This window comes from Bos javanicus, chromosome 8 (genome assembly GCF_032452875.1).
Source record: "Bos javanicus breed banteng chromosome 8, ARS-OSU_banteng_1.0, whole genome shotgun sequence".
Classification (NCBI taxonomy): domain Eukaryota; kingdom Metazoa; phylum Chordata; class Mammalia; order Artiodactyla; family Bovidae; genus Bos; species Bos javanicus.
The window spans coordinates 89583639-89603404 of NC_083875.1; the positions used below are offsets into that span (position 1 = coordinate 89583639).

Sequence of the window (19766 nt, forward strand, 5' to 3'; positions counted from 1 at the left end):
AGGGCGAGGAGCCTGGGTATTGAATGTGCATTCACTGTACATTCATAATAAATGCTGAACAGAATGGCACATTCATGATTGCTCTTGATGTAAATGAATGGCTGAATGAAAGTTTTAGGGCATAGCTCACCTCCAAGAGGGCAGTCCTATTCGCACTCATACCTGTCCAGTGGATCTTGAATTTCCTTGGAAAATCTAGTTTTTCCTCTCATCATAACAGCCGTCTCCTTCCTCCCTACATCTTTGTAATCAGGCTTTTTTTTTTTTTTCCCACACTGCTGTTGGATGAAAGATCCCGCCTTTGATTGAAATGGAATCTTCCACTATTGAGCAAGCTTTTGTTGAATGAGTCATCGGGGCGGCTGCTCATTGGCTAAGGCCGCTGGAACCAGGGGATTGCCTGGCGCCGGCTGCAAGGCCCGGCTTCATTCACAGAAACGCTGGCTCGCTCGCTAGCCCTTTCATTCACACAAACAGCATTTCATTCACATTTTGCTGTTTTTGTCTGCTTCTAATGAAGATCACGGTTTGGGAATGATAGGGAAGTTTTGCTTTAGATCTGGGGGGACTTGGATAACCATCACCACCATCTCTGGAGTGTGCATTTGCTGTTGCTATGCCAGCAAGGGGAAGAAAAAAAATGAGTGCCATGCGGCTGCTCGGCTAGGCCTGCGGCCCTGGGAGGGGAGCTGCCGCTTCTCCACGCTCCTGCGTCCCCGCAGCGGGCCTCACCTGGCCCACCTTGAGTGGCACTCGTCACACCCTGTTCCATAAAGCTTTTCAAGGCTGGGTGCCTCAAGTGTCACATGTCTAGCCGTGGGTGTGAGAAGACTAAGGCTAATCTGATAACGTGCTAGAGGTAAATTCATTTTTTGCATAGAAGTAGACGGGAAACTTGGACAGGGAGCGAAAGCGTTCCACTGTGAAGGGCAGCTTCTCTCAATAGACCGATGAAGACCGATGAAGACCGGCAGAGCCCGTGGTGACAGGGGTCAGTGGGTTTGCGTCTCCGCAGACCTTCTGGGGTGGGGTGGAGGGGGTCAGTGCTCTGTTCCGCGGACAGCAAGGAGGCCTGTGCGTTTTACTTGCAGCCGGTGTCTTGACTCCTGAAAACAAGGCATCTTTCGGCGGGCTTGATCAGTGTACTGACAGCAGCTGCATTTTTTCTCTTTCTTTCTGCAGGGTTGCAAGCAGCAACCAAAGGGATATTGAAATGTATCTGTAGCGTTTCTTAGGCATTTCTCCAGAGCTTGAACACATTCAGTTGGAATAAAGCTTCAAGCACAGCCCCCCTTTTGGAATGGATTTCTGGAGCTTGTTGCCATTCATCAAAAGAAACACTCTTTTTCAGAAGTAGGTTTTCAGCTTAACCCTGGCTGAGAAAGACTGCTGTAAATTATCAGGGAAGAGACCCTCAGTGGCTCTGGGCAGAAGTTCATACGCAGATTTTTTTTTTTCCTGGGAGGGGGAGGAACTGCATCGCCACAAAGACTCTTGTCATGGCTGCTCTGTTGACTTGAAAAAAACCTTGGAGATTGATATTTTATGTTCACCTGGGAATGAATATTTTCTTTTTGGCTATTTAAGAATTCCTGCTGCTTTCCAAATCAAAATTCATGAGGATCCGCTGAAGATCTTATTCTTAAAAATCCTTCGTCACATTTTAACGCTGCACCGTCAGACACTTTTCTAGGCTCACAGATGGGCTGAACAGGGAAGAAAAAACCCTAGCTTAGAATAATGGGTTTCAGAAAGTTCATTTGAAAGAACAGTATTTACCTCTGGCATAGATGCTGAGAGGGGGCAGGGAAAGGGGAGGTGAAAAACCAAAGGTTGGAAGGAAATGTCTGGGAAGGTAGAGAAAGGAAATTTGAGAATTGATTGGCTCTAGTGTGCTGTCAGTGGGTGTATGTGGTTTTTTTTCTTCTTCTTTTTTTTTTTTTTTTTGCTACAGGAAGTGATTTGCAGTGCTCACCGAGCCTTTGTTGAGAAGGGTCTCCTCTCGGAGTGAGTCATGCTTTTGCTGTGAGCAGCCCCAAGCAGCTGGGCGCGCAGCAGAGGAAACTATGACTTTTGCAAAGCGAACGTACCGCCCTCAGCAGCCGAGTCCGGGGCCGGGGCTGCGCGGCCGCGGCCGTGCGGGGTGTTAGCGGTGGGAGGCCGGCGCCGCTGCTCGCGCCCCCCAGCCTGCTGTCCCGGCCGCTCCGTCCCGCCCCGGGGACCGCGGCTCGCCTGCTATGCGCGGCAGCCTGCGCCGGGGCCGGCACCTGCAGCGCCCGGGCGGATGCGGCGAGCCCACGGAGGGGCATGCTTCCACGCACCAAGTACAACCGCTTCAGGAATGACTCGGTGACATCGGTCGATGACCTTCTGCACAACCTGTCGGTGAGCGGCGGTGGCAAGGTCTCGGCGGCGCGCGCGGCCCCGGCGGCGGCCCCCTACCTGGTGTCCGGAGAAGCGCTGCGCAGGGCGCCCGACGATGGGCCGGGCAGCCTGGGCCACCTGCTCCACAAGGTGTCCCACCTGAAACTCTCCAGCTCGGGCCTCCGCGGCCTGTCGGCGGCCAGGGAGCGGGCGGGCGCGCGGCTCTCGGGCAGCTGCAGCGCGCCCAGCCTGGCCGCCCCGGACGGCAGCGCGCCCCCCGGCCCCCGCGCCCCGGCCATGCGCGCCGCCAGGAAGGGCCGACCCGGCGACGAGCCGCCGCCCCGCGCCCCGCACGCCAACGACCAGGTGCTGGGGGCAGGAGTCACCTACGTCGTCAAGGTGGGTGCGGGCGCCGGCCGCCGGGTGGGAAAGCCCGGGCGCAGAGGCGTCCGGCACAGTGGGTCGCCTTGGAGGCCCGGGGGTGCGCACTTTTTCGCAGCCAGCTCGTTTGGCAGAGGGGACCCAGCTCAGAAAACGCACCCATTGCGCATCCAGTGGGAGAAGCTTTGAAATTGGTGACCTCACTGTCCTGGTTTCCCCTGGCTCCGCTCCTTTGGCATGCCTTTGCCACCGAGCTTTGCCATGTGTCCGGCCAGTACCCCTCTCGGCATGGACCACTCTCCCTGGGAACTGTGCATCAGGTCTGCCTAGGGTACACACTTGGAAGAACTGGGCAGTCCCTGCGATGAGAAAGGCAGGTGGAGTCACTACTTCTGTGTTTGCCCCAGGCGGCAGGGTAGATGGTTTCATTTCTTCCCTCAGCAAGAATTTCCAGCTTCTTGCAGTGCAGCCCAAGTACTGTCTTTTATACCAGATAGGTAGCAATTTCTTAGCCAGCAAGGTTTTCTTTGGTTTCTGCCTTTCCTTCCATACCTCCTTTGGTTTACAGCAGCAGAAGGAAATTTGGGACTGTTTTTCCCTGGGGACTGGCCTTCCCTTTAAATAGGCTAAAGGAAGCTGAGCCACAGGCTGGAAAGTAGATTTTTTTTTTCCTCCAACACAGAGAATTATACAACCATGCCTGATGTAGTCCACAAAATTCTTCTCTTATGCAAGTATTCTATGATATTTAAAGAACAAATACTTGGCAGCATTCCACTGGCCTGCCACATGCTTATCACATCCTTCTGGTCGTTGGGCAGCAGAGGATCACCACAGTGCTCTTCCAGCTGGGCAGACAGCCTCCAGACAGTGGAAAGGGGCCAAAATGACATTATTTCAGACTGGTCACTCCAAGACATGACTTTTTGTTTTAAGAGAAATGAGATGCACACTGTCCCCACGGTGCTGTCAATCACACTGAGAAACCTGCAGGCTCTTAGTGGATATTAATACTTACTGGCTACAGATCCAGTTTCAAAATTCTACAGACCACATCCCCTGGCAAAATATATCTTGATAATTTTGAACCAAATATTAAAGGAAACAGTTGACTTTGTGGATTATCTTTAACTATCTCAAAAGTACTAACAAAAGGAATGAGATCATCAGCATTAAAAATGGACCTGTTCTCCTTTTGAGTCTCCTTTTTAATTTAATCTTCATTCTTAGCTTCTGAGAGTGAATTAATCATGTATATTACAAAAGGGATGAAGATCAACATATAGTATGCACAGCTGGTTGAGTTTATTGTAAAAGAAAAGGAATATTCCTCTTGTATGCCTTCTTTAAGTTATATAACCAGGAGCCGAAAACAAAAGGAAAAAAGAAGAAACAAAACCAAACAACAAAACCCCTGACAACGCTGAGGTTAAGAAGTGATGCCAGAGTATATTACTTGTGGCATGTGTAATATAGTATAATTGCTATCTGAAGAAAAAAAAGAACCATGTTAGACAGATGTTGGCAAAGGTTTTTATACCTGTCATGTTGAACATAGAGGGTAGTTTCCAAATGGAGGGAGAATTTTAGAAACTTAAGTCTCTAAAGTTTCCTTTAAAAAAATAACTTGCTTTGCTTAGGGCTTTACTCTTGCTTTTTGAAGGATGAAGGCTGACATCCAGTTCTAAATGTCAGTTGTGGCCGAAGAAAACTAGTCTACTGTGCTGGGCTATTAGGTTGTGACATCTGGTTCCCTCAACCCCAAAGCAAGAGCAGCACTCAAATAAGTGAAAGGCTGGGTCTGCCTAGAGCCTTCTGGATTTGGGGTCATTTTGCTGTGCCAAAGGATTGTAGTGACCTGGGGGCACATAGCATGCCTGGTTAGTGCTCCTTGCTGTCGCCTGGTCCGTCTTCAGTGGTGAATGGTGGCGTCACAGGAATATAAGCTCAGGTTTCCCTGGAGAAGTTTGAAATCACACAGCAAAGGAGTCCAGACACTAAAGGACAATTTCTTCTGCGCACGTTTGATTCACAGCATCACATGGCCTTCTGTCAGTGCACATTTCTGAATTGCCCTTGTTGAGTTTAGAACCGTGAGTTTATTTTCTTGAAAGATCACAAAACTAAAAAAAGAAAAGAAAGAAAGAAACCTGGTATTATTGGCTGATTTGCAAATAGTTTTATTGGTGTCCTTACTTTGAAAGATCTCTGGTAGATAGAAAAGAGGTAGTCTTTATAACTTGCTTGTACATCAACAGCAGAATCGAAAGGCTTGGAGTTTGGGAGAGAACTTGTTATTATTCTCTTTGATTTAAATGTATGTCTAAATTAAGGAAAACCCCAAATGTTTTCTAGTTTCCTGGAAGACTCATCTGCTGTATAATTATAGATTTCCTGCCTCACAGACATATCTACCTAAAGACAATATTAGGATATTGCACACAGATTTATTCTTTAAAAACATTTCAATGTAATCTACTTACATAAAAATGGACCTTGTAAAATATAGATGTCTGGTGTATCAATTAGGAAACACCAAATTGTTTGAAGAGCAGGTTGTAATATTAATTAATGAAGGATTTGAAATTTAAAAATAGTAATACCTGAGCAGCAGTAGAATTCCAGGTTCAGAGCACGTTTAATTTGTCCTTCGTGCCTTCACTTGAATCTGATGTTAATAACAGCATGAGATTATGCAAATGAGCAAGGGTTCAGGTTTGTGTTTGTTTACTTCAGGACACCCATTGGTGGTACCTTTGTACCTGCCTAAGTATGCCTGACACTGGGTTTTGTTTTGTGTGTGTGTGTGTGTGTGTGTGTGTGTTTCTTTTTTGGTGACACAAAAGGAAAAGAACAAGAAAGTATGTCCTTGAGATAAAGGAAAATCATAACAGCAAAGAGCAATGGATATTTTCATTATAATTCTATTTTAAAACTATTTTACATTTGGGCTTAAAAGGCCTAGAGACAAGTATGGAGGACACTGCTGCCCACTTTCAAATTCTATTGCCTAGAAATCCAAGCTGGCGAGGAGCCTGAGTGCCCGTGGGGGCTGCTACTGATGTTTAGCAGGTCCCAAAGGCAATATTGGGATGCTCTACACACAGATCCGCAGGGCGAACAGTTTAGGAAGGAAAGATAGCCAAGAACAGTTGGGGGTCAGTTCTTTAAAATAGCCACTGGCTGTTGTGAAAGAGTCATTTGAAGCAAGCTTGTCTTGAGGTTCAGCCTCGACCACCCCTGATGGAAGGCAATACTGTGTGGGCTACACCTGAGTTAGCTGTTGTCCCTCAGTGGGAGGGTTCTGTAGAAGAAGAGTTCGCTTTACAGCACATGACACCACAGGCTCAAAACAGGATCAGGATAAGAAGTGGCCACATTCAGGGCTGACCCGAGTGCCCACAGCAAGAATCAGGAGGTCAAGATGCTTGCTGATCACCAGCAACCCAGTAAGAACGTAGGTTGTACTTCGTCGCTCAGTCATGTCCAACTCTTTGCAACCCCACGGACTGTAGCCCGCCAGACTCCTTTGTCCATGGGATTCTCCAGGCAAGAATACTGGAGTGGATTGCCATGCCCTCCGACAAGGGAACTTCCCAACCCAGGAATCGAACCCAGGTCTCCTGTATTGCAAGCAGATTCTTTACCGACTGAGCCAATAGGAAAGCCACCAGAGAAAGTAGGTTATTCACCCTTAAATCCTGTGACAGCCCCCTCAGACAGCCAAGGTTTTGGTCTGCAAAGAGTGGTGCTAGGTCTTTACTGACAATAGCTTCACATTATGAGCTGTTTATAGGAGATTTTAATAATCAGAGAACTGCTGAATTATTTCCTGAAGTGCTGGATTGTTTTTCTTTTGGGATGAAGCCTTGTTTTTACAGAAGCTCTTTAAAAATTATTTTGTTTCTCCCATTTGTGACTCTGATGATATTTAGGGTGTATGAATTATTCATTTTATTTATAAATGTTCTATTGCTTTTTATAGGTGGTCTTTATTAACTGTTCTTACTCTAAAATTTATTCTTAATTGGTATTTTTTTCTCACTTGCCTCACTGTCTTTAAAAGTATTTTAAATTTATTCTTAGAAAAAGTATCTACAATCTTTTTTCTTTTATTAGCACTGTATTCTTTTGATAACTATGAGCTAAGTAAGGTCATATTAAACAGTCACCAACAAAGTTATTTCATGTATAGTCATGATATATTATTGTGGTGGGATTGATCGAATTTTGTTTTAATTCTAGATTAGTAAGTTGTTCCTTGATATAGAACACAATTTTAAAAGTTGATTTTTTTCTTAAAATTGTTGAAAAATCTCATGAATGCATGGCTTATATGTAAACTGTCAAAATGATTTGAAAAACAGTTTAAGAAATTTTTGTGAGATTAGACAAAATTATTTATTTGATCTGGAAAGCATGACACCTCTTTTTTTTAATGTGACACAAGTATAGCAGATGTGTGAAATGTGTGTATGTATACACACACCACATCACACATAAACACATATACACATATCCCACACCACACACACATACACACACATACACACACATACACACACACTGAGTAGACAATTTGTAATGACTTCAGACAGGGTCATTAGAAAATAGTAAATGTTATATTTCCAGAAATGCCTGATTATTTCATTCATTACTTTTACATTCACATTTAAGAGAAAATAATTCTGAAAGATAAGCTTTTGGTGAAACTTAAATCTTACAAAGAGTGGACTTCTTGCTCCTTTACGTTCCCACTCGGTTTTATCTTTGAATATATGTCATATTTGTCATATGTGAGAAATATCATTTAAGGAAAGTTGTGATAATGGGACACTTGGGCAACAGACATGTAAGACATGTAAGAGGCTGATTTTCCAGCCAACTGGCTTGTTCTGAAGGGTGTGTGAAGCCTGCCGCCCCTCACTTGGTTGTGGTGTCTCCGAGCAGGAACATGGCCTGGATGTGGAGAATCTGCAGGGTGCCTGGACACCAGGACCCCAGATCCATTTGGCCACCTCAGAGTGTGGGGCTCAAGAGGTCAGCCTGTCATGGCTGGGGCAGGTCTTTGCTCCTGAACCTTGTGCATTTGGAAGAAAGGGGCCTCCGGCTTGCACCATGGTGTCGGGCTGTGCTTCCCCAGGTCATGTGCCTTCTGGGTGGCTGCGGCCAAGACCAGACCCCATGGTGCTACTGCCCAGAAAGTTGCATAGGGTTCAGGGGGAAGCACAGTGAGGATTCAACACTTCAAACGAAAATACCCAAAGACAAATAAAGTTACATGGAATTAATTCAGAAAAAGATAGTTTCAGATGAAATGCAAAAAAATGATCAATTGGGCATATTTCCTGGGTAAAGGACAAGAAAAAAATTGAATTTAACATAAAAAATTTACATGTGTGCACATGCAGCTGCGCAAGTTGCTTTTGGTCCTGCAAATTCATAAGCATTGATTTTCAGTTGAGGTTAAAAAAAAAACCACCAAAAAACAACAAATCATTCTGTCCCCATGTGGTTTAGCCACTTCCCTAACCACCACCAGCGTGGAGACAATAACCCGTTGATATGTGTCAGTCTGGGGTTCCCACATGGCTCAGCGGTAAAGGCTCAGCAATAAAGAATCTGCCTGCCAGTACAGGAGACACAGGAGATACGGGTTCAATCCCTGGATTGGGAAGATCCCCTGAAGGAGGAAATGGCAACCCAATCCTGTATTCTTGCCTGGAAAATCCCATGGACAGAGCAGTCTGGTGGGCTCTCGACCATGGAGTTGCAAAGAGTCAGACATGACTGAGCAACTAATCACACACAAATACAGACACACACACACACACACAGACACACACACACACACACACACACACACACACACAGAGGCATCAGTCTGTGCCTCCCAGCGCTAGGATTGGTGCTGTTTTCCTAAAATAAACAGAAAGACACTAGTTAAACTTGGAGAGCCAGGGCCAGGAATCTCCACGAGAACCACTGAATTCCAACAAGATGCTGGGTCAAAGGCTGAGTTTCCATGGTTCACGCAGGGCTGTTCTCTTCACCTTGGTGGGGAGAAGGTGCCATGCATACCTGTGATGCACTTGGGAGGAGAGGACCAGTTGCTGCTGTCCTTGGGGAACTGGTTTCCTCGAGCATCTTCTTGACTCTGCAGTGCCTCAGGCTGGGATCAGCCTCTGCCCTTGCTCTGGTAGGTGATAGCAACTCAGGGCATCCTTGGTCTTTGGCCCTCAGACTCTGGGCTCACACTTGCCTTGCCTCTCGATAAGAGAGGTCTGGCAAGTTCCACCACCTTCCAGCTGAGATCTCCATTTCTAGCCACGGTCTCATCTCCTGCAGGAGCTGTCGGGAAACCTGGGTGCCGGAGGAGAAGCTGCAGAAATGGGAGAGTTGAAGGGCAGGAGACTCACCTTATTACTGGTGTTTCTGACGCTCAGCAGCTTCAAAGTACCTGAAACCCTCCAAGCCATGACTTTCTGAGGAAGAATGTTCAAAGAGCTTGTTGTTATGATGCTCCTTGCTTTCTATATTTATTTATTGGCCACACCACCTGGCATGAAGGGTCTTACTTCCCTGACCAGGGATTGAACCATCGTCCCCTGCAGTGGAAGTGTAGAATCTTAATCAGGGAGGTCCCAGCTGCTTACTTTCAAGCTGACTTGAAGCCATCCTAGTTTTTCTGAAATGTGTTGTTTTGCTAAAGTAAAAGCCCCTCAGAAGAACCTTTCCTCACTTCTGTCTATTGAATGGGCAAAAAATCTGCAAAGATTTGATTTCAAATTTTAAGAAATTTAAATTTGTACCAACTCCACAGACTCAGTGGGACTTAGCCTTCACCCAGCCTCTCTGCTGGGACCCTTCTGACAAACTTTATTTTATCAAATTCCATTAAGCATAATTGTTTGGCAGTCTAAACGGCCTCACAGACCAGGTTCAATCCTATTGCTTTTGCAAATATTCAGCATTTCTAATACCACTTGCCCATATAAAAATCTTCTGTTTAAAATTTTTTTGAAAAACCACAGCACAGCTCTAGCTCTGTTGAGGGAAAACTAGCCCCTAACCTGTTTTCAGCAGAAACACTATAAAATCAGGGTCTCTTATGCTATCCCCCAAAGAAGGAGAAACAACGTTTTTATCTCTGGTGATGAAACCATGAAAAGGTGACTGTTTTTTGAGTGTTCTTCATTGTGAAGAACCAGCCCTTTCATTGGCCCTCCTGGAGGTGGACTCAGTGTGTGTGCAGAGTTCGGTTCTGCTGGGACCACTGTGCTGCACCAGGTCAGATCCTGAAGACCCCTTTCCCTCCTAGGACTTGGCACATACTTCTTCCTTCCTTTCCCTCCGGGCCTCGGTTTGGACACTGATGTTACCGAGCAGAGGCCTGTTCAAGCAGAAGTCCCCACAGCCTGCTCAGCAGGAGAGGACCTTTGCCCTCCCCCAACCCCGGGGAGGAGGGCGTTTGGGGGGAGAGATGGTTGTCCCCTAATGCTGAATCTGTAAGGCAGCAATAATGAGAAAGGCAGCCTCTGGGGCCTGGGACCCATTATCAGATGGGTCCTAGGGCCCGCAGAGAAACACGGTCATGGACTCTAAGCCCAGACACTGACGGGCCACCTTCTGTTGCTGGCAGTCCTGGAGCCTTGTGATGTCTCTCACCTGCTTCTTTTGTACACCTTTCTTTTTTTTTTTTCTAAATGTATGTTATTACTGTTTGGCTGCTCCCAGGTCTTATTTGCAGCATGCGGGATCTTTAGCTGTAGCATTCGGACTTTTAGTTGTCATAAGTGGAACCTAATTTCCTGACGAGGGACTGAACCCAGTCCCCCTGCATTGGGAGGGTAGAGTCTTAGAAGTCCCATCAACCTTTCTTTATAAAATGTAAACATGTGCTGTGGAGATTTTCAAACACACACTGAGCATACAAAACATCAACATAAAAAAAAGAGAGGATGGTCTGATGAGCCCTCAGGTACCCGAGTCAGCTTCTCCAACTGCCAGCTCAGGGCTTCCCCCACTTCCTGAATGGTGCAGGGCTGGGGTGCTCAGACAGAACTCGAGGTTCTGATGAATAAGTTGCAGGATTGGGTTTCATAGTGCTTCCACATCTGGCAGAGCATGTTCAGAGTCACAGGCCCTGGGACACCCTTGCATTCGACTCTGAGGTCCCCAGCACAGAGACAGTAGGGCAGCCCTTGTGGTTTCTTCTTTAAAGGTGATGACTTTGGGCTCCAAGAGGCACTGCTGATGGGCACCCCCAGGGGATGGGGTGGGAGCTGTACCTCGCTACCGACCCTGCTTGGGCTCCCCTGGACCACCCCTCTTCTGACTCTCTAGTAACCAGATGACCCTTTGAGGAACGGGTTTTCTCCCAAACTGTTTTTATAGCAGTGTATTAGTCCAGGGTCTCCAGAGATAGAGAACCAATAGAATGTAAGTACAGGAGGAGATTTGTGACAAGACATTGGCGTATGTGATTACTGAGAAGTCCGCAGGGTGAGTCAGCAGGCTTATGACCCAGGAAGAGACAACATTTCAGTGTGAGTCCAAAGGCAGGAGAAAGCCATTATCCCAGTTTGAAGGCCCTCAGGTGGGAGGAATTACCTCTTATCCTAGGGGAGTGTCTGTCTTTTGTTCTATTCAGGCCTTCAGTTGATTGGATGAGACGCACCCACATTGGGAAAGGCAGTCTGCTTTACTCAGTCTATCCATTTAAATGTTAAAGTCATCCGTAAACACCTTCACAGAAACACCCAGAATCACTGTTGGTCCCTCTTTGGGCACCCGGTGGCCTACCCAAGTTAACACACAAATTCACCATCACAGGCATAGCCACAAACTTTTGGAGTCTCATCTAGGATGGCCATTAGTTCACCCAAACAGTTAGAGAGATTCATGTGCCCTGGAAGAATGGAGATGAAAGATAAGAAACGCCTAAGTAAATCTCCTGGAAGAATCTCAGGTTTTCTTACCATTTCTCTGGGCACCAAATGGAGACACCTTTAAAAATTCCTCAAGCAGGACCTCAAACCAAAACCCTGGAGTATAAGACAGATGAACTATGACCCCCGCACACCAGGAGAGCTGTGGAACTTTTGAGACCAGTGGCAAGAGTGTGTCTGTGGTTTGACACTTGCTCAGAGTGGAGGCCTGATACGTGAGGTGTCACACCTAACATTATCACCAGAGGCCAGGACAAGTTCACTGGTGGAAATACAGCCCCCCTGTGTGTCTGTGTACAGGCTCTCAACCAGGGACAGAGGCTCTAGAAGGGAAACAGGTGTTTCTAGATCCGTGCGTTATTGTTGTATAGTCACTAAGTCATGTCCAGTTCCTTTTGTGACCCCATGGTCTGAAGTCTGCCAGGCTCCTCTGTCCATTGGATTCTCCAGGCAAGAGTACTGGAGCGGGTTGCCATTTCCTTCTCCAGGAGATCTTTCTGACTCAGGGATCAAACTCATGTCTCCTGCGTCTCCCGCCTTGGCAGGTGGATTCTTTACCGGTGAGCCACTTGGGAAGCCCCACTGGGAGTCATTACTAAAATGGAAAAACTGTGCATTTTCTTTATGATTTGCAAATAATAATAGTAATTTATAGGCCTAGTTTTCTCAATTTAAGAGTTGCTCTCATAGATTTTTAAAAAGTGGTTTCATGTGAGCTTCTGTTTGTAGCCTTGAGCAAATTAGAGAATGAAGAGTATATATTACCAGACAGTGGAAGTAGCTAGGGCTGGTCCCTTTCAGAAACTGGGCTTTGTGTGAAAAGCTGATTATCATGTGAGCAAGCTGGCCTGAGTCCTGGGCCAGAGGAAGCACTGTTAGACACTTGGGACTTTCCTGAGCTCACGTTCTGAGAAGCTCCTATCTTTTGTCCATGTTCTTGTAACTGATGGAAGCTGGGGCACAGTCTAGAAGTCCTGATTCTCGCACGTGTCAGCCTTGTTTGTCCTTGTCTGGTTCTGCTGGCTTCAGTCCTTCAGGAGCCCCGCCTTTAGACTCTCCTCCTGGTCTCTGGGCTAGAGACATTGTTTTAAAATTTTTAAAGTATTATTATTATTTTGGGGGCCTTACAGTGTGGCATGCAGGATCTTCCCTGACCAGGGATAGAACCTGTGTCCCCGGCACTGAAGTCCGGAGTCTTAACCACTGGACCACCAGGGGAGTCCAAACACTGCTTTTTAAAAAGTTGTCTTATTTATTTATTTGGCTGCACCCAGTCGTAGTTGCAGCACTCAGCATCTTGAATCTTCATACAGCACAAGAACTCTTATTTGCAACATGTGGGATCTAGTTCCCTGACCAGGGATCGAACCAGGACCCCCTGCATTGGGAACATGGAGTCTTAGGCACTAAACCACAGAGAAGTCCCCAAACACTGCTTTTTTTTTTTTTTAAGGATGGTTATTTGTGAGGTGGTGGTGGCTGCACTCTCTAAAGGACTGAGCTGTGAATTTGTTCACTGGAAGTAGCAACTCCTGTAATAGATAATAATCTTGTTTGCAGAGTGACTTAGTTACTTATTCACTAACATGGGAGAAGAAAATAAAAATCATCAAATGATGGCTAAGAGGAGGGGGGTTCCGATGTTCCAGTGTGATCCACAAACTCCTGTCCTTTAATTGCATTCCCCATTTCTGTTGCACCCTGCCGCCCACCCCACCCTCTCTCACTCCTGCACTATCTGTTGGTTAAGACTCCCAGGGCAGGGATTTGCTGAGAAAAGTTAACACCTGGCTTTCTGGACAAAAGCATGATTTATGTGCTGTGTATGTTCGTGCATGTTCAGTTGTGTCCAACTTTTTGAGATCCCATGAACTGTAGCCCACTAAGCTTCTCTGTCCATGGATTTTTCAGTTAAGAATACTGGAGTGGCTTGCCATTTCCTGCTCCAGGGGATCTTCCCAGAGTTTGCCAATTCTTGGGGTGTAAATAGTTATGGGATGTGGGAAAAGATGTGTAGTAACACAGCTTTGCAGACTCTTAACTTTAAGGGTGTGGATGATATTGACATGTCACACAATACTTAGAAGTGCTGAGTTTTGAGTATTACTTTTTATAAAATATAACTGATTGTTTGGACCTCCTCCTTAGGCTGTGCCATGCTTAGTCACTCAGTCATATCTGACTCTTTGCGACTCCAGGGACTATAGCTCTCTGGGCTCCTCTGTCCATGGGATTCTCCAGGCAAGAATACTGGAGTGGGTTACCATGTCCTCCTCCCTCCTTAGGCTGCTTGCACCTAAAACAAATTCCCCTCCAAGTATCCCTTCTTCCCTTGCTACTCCACCTTCCTCATTTCACTTTCTTTCACCTAATTCATGCCAACATGAGACAATTGACTTCTTCTGACCTGTGGACAGTGTCTGGAAAAGGTTCCTGGGTGACCCCCTAATTATAAAATCAAAAACCCACTTCATCTGGTGCTGACACCTCACAGCCTCTCTCCCAGACTCCTGGCATCTGGTGTGAAGGTTCTTCTTCTTTGCTTTTTCTCCTCATTTTTATTCCTGGATTATTTATAAACAGTCTTACCCTCTCTGTTCCTCTTCTCATTCATTAACTCCTCCATCAATCTACTAACCAATTATTTTATTCAGTTCAGTTCAGTTCAGTTCAGTCATCCAGTCGTGTCTGACTCTTTGCAACCCCACGAATCTCAGGACGCCAGGCCTCCCTCTCCATCACCAACTCCCAGAGTTCACTGAGACTCACGTCCATCGAGTCGGTGATGCCATCCAGCCATCTCATCCTCTGTCGTCCCCTTCTCCTCCTGCCCCGAATCCCTCCCAGCATCAGAGTCTCTTCCAATGAGTCAACTCTTCGAATGAGGTGGCCAAAGTACTGGAGTTTCAGCTTTAGCATTATTCCTTCCAAAGAACACCCAGGACTGATCCCCTTTAGAATGGACTGGTTGGATCTCCTTGCAGTCCAAGGGACTCTCAAGAGTCTTCTCCAACTAAGTTCCCATCCTGGGGTAATGTGTTGGGGATAAAGAGGTGATCGCTGCTGCTGCTGCTAAGTTGCTTCAGTCGTGTCCGACTCTGTGCGACCCCATAGATGGCAGCCCACCAGGCTCCCCTGTCCCTGGTATTCTCCAAGAAAGAACACTGGACTGGGTTGCCATTTCCTTCTCCAATGCATGAAAGTAAAAAGCGAAAGTGAAGTCTCTCAGTCATGTCCAACTCTTAGCAATCCCATGGACTGCAGCCTACCAGGCTCCTCTGTCCGTGGGATTTTCCAGGCATGAGTACTGGAGTGGGGTGCCATTGCCTTCTCCAAAAGAGGGGATTAAATAAGCATAATTCCTGCTCTTTTGGTGCCAGTGGTGGAGACAGAGGAGAGAAAGTACCAGGAGATCACGTTGGTGGTGAGGATGTGGAGATCAAGGGTGGCTTCTCAGAGGAGGTGATATGGAAGTGGAGCCCTAGATATCCAGGAAGATGGATGGAATTGGTATGCAGATGTGTTCAAGCATGAGTGAGTGTGTGTGTGCATGCATGTTCCATTCTAGGAGGAGATGGAAACTGACAGTAGCCAATGTAATTAGTGTATTGAGTCAGGGGAGGGTCCCTAGGGGCTGGCCAGCACTAGGCAAGTACAGTGGGAAACCACTGGAGATTTTCTGAAAGACTATTCTATCTTCTGTGTGGAGAACAGATTGGAAAGTCAGGAATAAAAGTAGAGACAGTTGAGAGGTAATAAGGAGGAGTGATGGTGGCTTGGACCCGTGTCATAGGTCAAAGGCCAGTGGCATATGTTGGGCGCAGGTCCGTATTGTTTACTGTCCATGTAACATGCACATCCTCTCTTTCAGGGCCCCTTAAATGAAACAAATCTCAAACTGAATTCATAACCTTTCCCACCTCAGTTAAGGGTTTCATTGCTCACGTACTTCTCAAATTCAAGACCTCAAAGCCATCCTTGAATGCCTCCTTTTCCTAAACTCATTGTATCCGTTCAATCACTGAGCTATCATTTCTATTCCACAGGGTTTCAAATCTTTTTTTCTTTTCCTTTTGCCCTGATTCATACCTTCATCATTTCTTGCTGTGACTATTACAATGTACTAACCAGTCTTCGATGATTGCTTTGGGAAGGACTCTTCTTTTTTAAATTAAATAAAAAAGATGATATAGTCTTACTTAGATGTTTCAGAGTGTCCTCTCAACAGCCTTCCTTTCAAATTTTCTTCCTTTCATAGATAATCACCATCACCTGTTTGCTATTTGTGTTTCCAGACACACATATGCACACTTTTTTACCTTCCTTTCTTGTATCTTTTCTTTTCCCTTTCTGTTTCACAAAGCAAAATATCCTACATACACTTTTCTGTGACTTGCTTTTTTAAAAAATTTAATATGCCTTGGAAATCGTTCAGCATTAGTACTTATAATTCTGCTTCCTTCTTTTTGGCATTTGCTTAACATTCATGCACATGTTACATGCACAGTATACATGCATGCATGTATGTGTGCATGCGTGTGTGCTAAGTCGCTTCAGTCGTGTCTGACTCTTTGCGACCCCGTGGGCTGTAGCCCACCAGGCTTCTCTGTCCATGGGATAATCCAGGCAAGAGCACTGGAATAGGTTGCCATAGTCTGCTCCAGGGGATTTTCTCTACTCAGGGACTGAATCCATGTTTCTTATGTCTCATGCATTGGCAGGCAGTTCTTTACTACTAAGCCACCTGGGAAGCCAAATATCCACCTGAGAGGCCAAATATTCATGTATATGGAGGTGCTAATACTTATTTAGTCAGTTCTCTATTGTTAGACTGGAGAAGGCAATGGCACCCCACTCCAGTACTCTTGCCTGGAAAATCCCATGGACGGAGGAGCCTGGTAGGCTGCAGTCCATGGGGTCGCGAAGAGTCGGATACAAATGAGTGACTTCACTTTCACTTTTCACTTTCATGCATTGGAGAAGGAAATGGCAACTCCCTCCAGTGTTCTTGCCTGGAGAATCCCAGGGACTGGGGAGCCTTGTGGGCTGCCGTCTCTGGGCTTGCACAGATTCGGACATGACTGAAGAGACTTAGCAGCAGCAGCAGCTATTGTTAGACATGTAGATATTTTCCAATTTATCCCAGTAAAATAATGAACATTCTTCTACACACGTGTTTCCATTTGGGCAAATATTTTTGCCTATGAGTACAGTAAGTTTTAGCTAATATTAATCTTTTCCTATGATACATGTGGGACCTAGAGAACAGTGATCAATTCTATTGATGAAGGTGACTTTTTCACTCCTGGCTACAAAGTGAGTCCTCTTACTTAACTATAAAGGAGGACATTTACTGTCATATACCCTTTTACAAGTTAAGAAACATTTCTTATAATCTTAGTTTCAAAAACTTTCAAATTAGTTTCCAGCATCTAGTGAGTAAATATATATTTTTTGCATTCTTCTGTTAATGTGGTGAGTCATTTATCTTTGTAAAATGCATATCTCATCTTCTTAATTAAAATCTCTCTGTCGCTTGATTTGGCTTATGGAATTCAATCCAAATGAATTCCATATGACACCCAGACTTTTACAATTTGGCTTCAGTTTAGTTCTTGAGCTTCAACTCTTGCCCCTCCAGTTTCCAGCCTCATAAAACAACTTGTTTTCCTCAAACAAGTTGCAACTCTGGCCTTAGTTCCAAGGCCATTTTCCCACTCTGGGCCTCCTCTGTCCACTCCATCTTGGCCTGGAATAACTCGGTTGTTGTTCAGTCTCTCAGTTGTGCCTAACTCTGTGACTCCATGGACTGCAACATGCCAGGCTACTCTGTCCTCCACTGTCTCCTAGAGTTTTCTCAAAATCATATCCCTTGAGATGGAGAGTCCATTAACTCTGTTAGCTTCCAAGAGCTTCGGGCAGCTGTTCCCTCCTGTCTCTCTGGTGAGGCAGAGTTAGTGTCACTCCTCAGGGTCTCCACAGCCCTGTAGGCCTGTCTTTGTGTTCATCAGTTCAATCCATGCTGAGTGAGAACCTGCCAGATTCATGTTGCTGGAGCTCCTGCAAACCTAACATGAATTCAATGGTCCCTGCTTTCAAGAAATCATTCTCCAGAGAAGGTTTACATGGCCATGCACTGTGGAAAAGGAGGTCAGCTGGCTCTCCCCAAAATGTCCCTGGGTAAAGAGCCTGTGACAAACATTTATTATGTGAAAATGGAGGAATCAAGGTGGCTGGAGGCCACTGGGATGTATGACAGAGCAACAGAGACTGGTTAGGAGGGTGACCTGTGGTCCTGTCATATATGGTTGGTGATTAAGAATGTGACTTCAGAGAGGCACATTTTGAACTCTGTTCTGTTTAAAAGTCCCTTGATGATTGTTCTTTCTGTGAACTGGCATGTATGAAATAGCCCATCTAAAGTCTTTACAGGGTGTTCCCTAGATCAGAGGGACCCATGAATTCTGTTTTATATTGCTTTTTCTCTAACACTAATTGCAGTAAGATTTCAATAAGAGAATCAACTTTAATGAGAGCCATGAATAATTATTATTAAGTTAAAATATTGTATAACCAAATGTCACCAGGACATTTCCAAACAGAAAGCTAAACTGAACACTTCCACATGCTCCCACCTCTAATTAAAGCACGTGGATTTATGAAAAAGAATGAGGGAAAATGAATGTATCAACAAGTATTTTCTGAGGACTCAATTACTTGCCTTGTCCTGTGGAAGGTATTGTGGATTGTGAAAGAGGTACAGGGTGATTTTACAAAAGGAACTTGTGATCCAGTTGAGAAGGAAAAGCAGCTTCATTTTAAAAAGAAAGAAAAAAAAAATCATGTTCAATAAGGTTCTAATGGCATAGTGAGAGATTAGTGGTGGCTGGAGTTATCAAAAAAGGCTTCACAGAAGGTGTGGGATTTTTTTTTTCTGAGTCCTGAAAGACTGTCCAGATCTGGGTAGGTGGAAGAGTGGAGGGTGTTCAAGCAAGAGAGCCAGGGTGAGAAACACTTTGAAGGTGGGAGGAGGCATGGTGTTTGACTAGGGGTTGGCCAGAGTCAGAGGGACGGTGAGAGGTCAGCTGCCATCTCTAGCCTCTTAGAGTCAGGATGCTCCCTATTTAATGGAGGGACCATTCTAACGCTGGTCCTTGTTGGATTACACTGGATGGCTTCCCCCCATGTGGTTGACGTTTGCAGGTCTGATCTTCATTATTAGGTTACAGAGCCTGAGAGAGCTGGAGGAATGTTTCCCTTACTTTCTTCTCTCCAAGTTAAACATTTCTCACTCAATCAACAGTCCCAATCTCATGATATCCGGGATTCTATTTGTTTATGTATTAGTTTGTTAATTACTTTTGAGAGACGTTGCTCGTGTGAAAAATTTGGTGGAATTGTTTGGATTAGTGTATATTATATTTTTAGAGTTTTGTCCTGTTCTCATCTCACATGCTAGTAAAGTAATGCTCAAAATTCTCCAAGTCAGGCTTCAGCAATATGTGAACTGTGAACTTCCTGATGTTCAAGCTGGTTTTAGAAAAGGAAGAGGAACCAGAGATCAAATTGCCAACATCCGCTGGATTATGGAAAAAGCAAGAGAGTTCCAGAAAAGCATCTATTTCTGCTTTATTGACTATGCCAAAGCCTTTGACTGTGTGGATCACAAGAAACTGTGGAAAATTCTTCAAGAGATGGGAATACCAGACCACCTGATCTGCCTCCTGAGAAATCTGTATGCAGGTCAGGAAGCAACAGTTAGAACTGGACATGGAACAACAGACTGGTTCCGAATAGGAAAAGGAGTACCTCAAGGCTGTATATTGTCACCCTGTTTATTTAACTTATGTGCAGAGTACATCATGAGAAACGCTGGACTGGAAGAAACACAAGCTGGAATCAAGATTGCCGGGAGAAATATCAATAACCTCAGATATGCAGATGACACCACCCTTATGGCAGAAAGTGAAGAGGAACTCAAAAGCCTCTTGATGAAAGTGAAAGAGGAGAGTGAAAAAGTTGGCTTAAAGCTCAACATTCAGAAAATGAAGATCATGGCATCCGGTCCCA

At 45.4% G+C, this 19766-nt stretch overlaps 1 protein-coding gene across 4 annotated transcripts in view; it reads left to right on the plus strand.

Annotated features, from left to right (window-relative positions):
- The first annotated feature begins 389 nt into the window (after nucleotides 1-389).
- The window catches only part of SHC3 (SHC adaptor protein 3), a 191996-nt gene continuing 172619 nt past the window's right edge, over nucleotides 390-19766 (plus strand). The window contains exons 1-2 of one of the 4 annotated variants that reach the window (XM_061426317.1): nucleotides 390-859; nucleotides 1183-2763. In XM_061426317.1, the coding sequence (XP_061282301.1) occupies nucleotides 2308-2763 (456 nt within the window). In that variant the 5' untranslated portion in view covers nucleotides 390-859; nucleotides 1183-2307. The remainder of the gene's footprint in view (nucleotides 860-1182; nucleotides 2764-19766) is intronic. The other 3 variants (XM_061426316.1, XM_061426320.1, XM_061426318.1) reach the window with 3 other exon arrangements.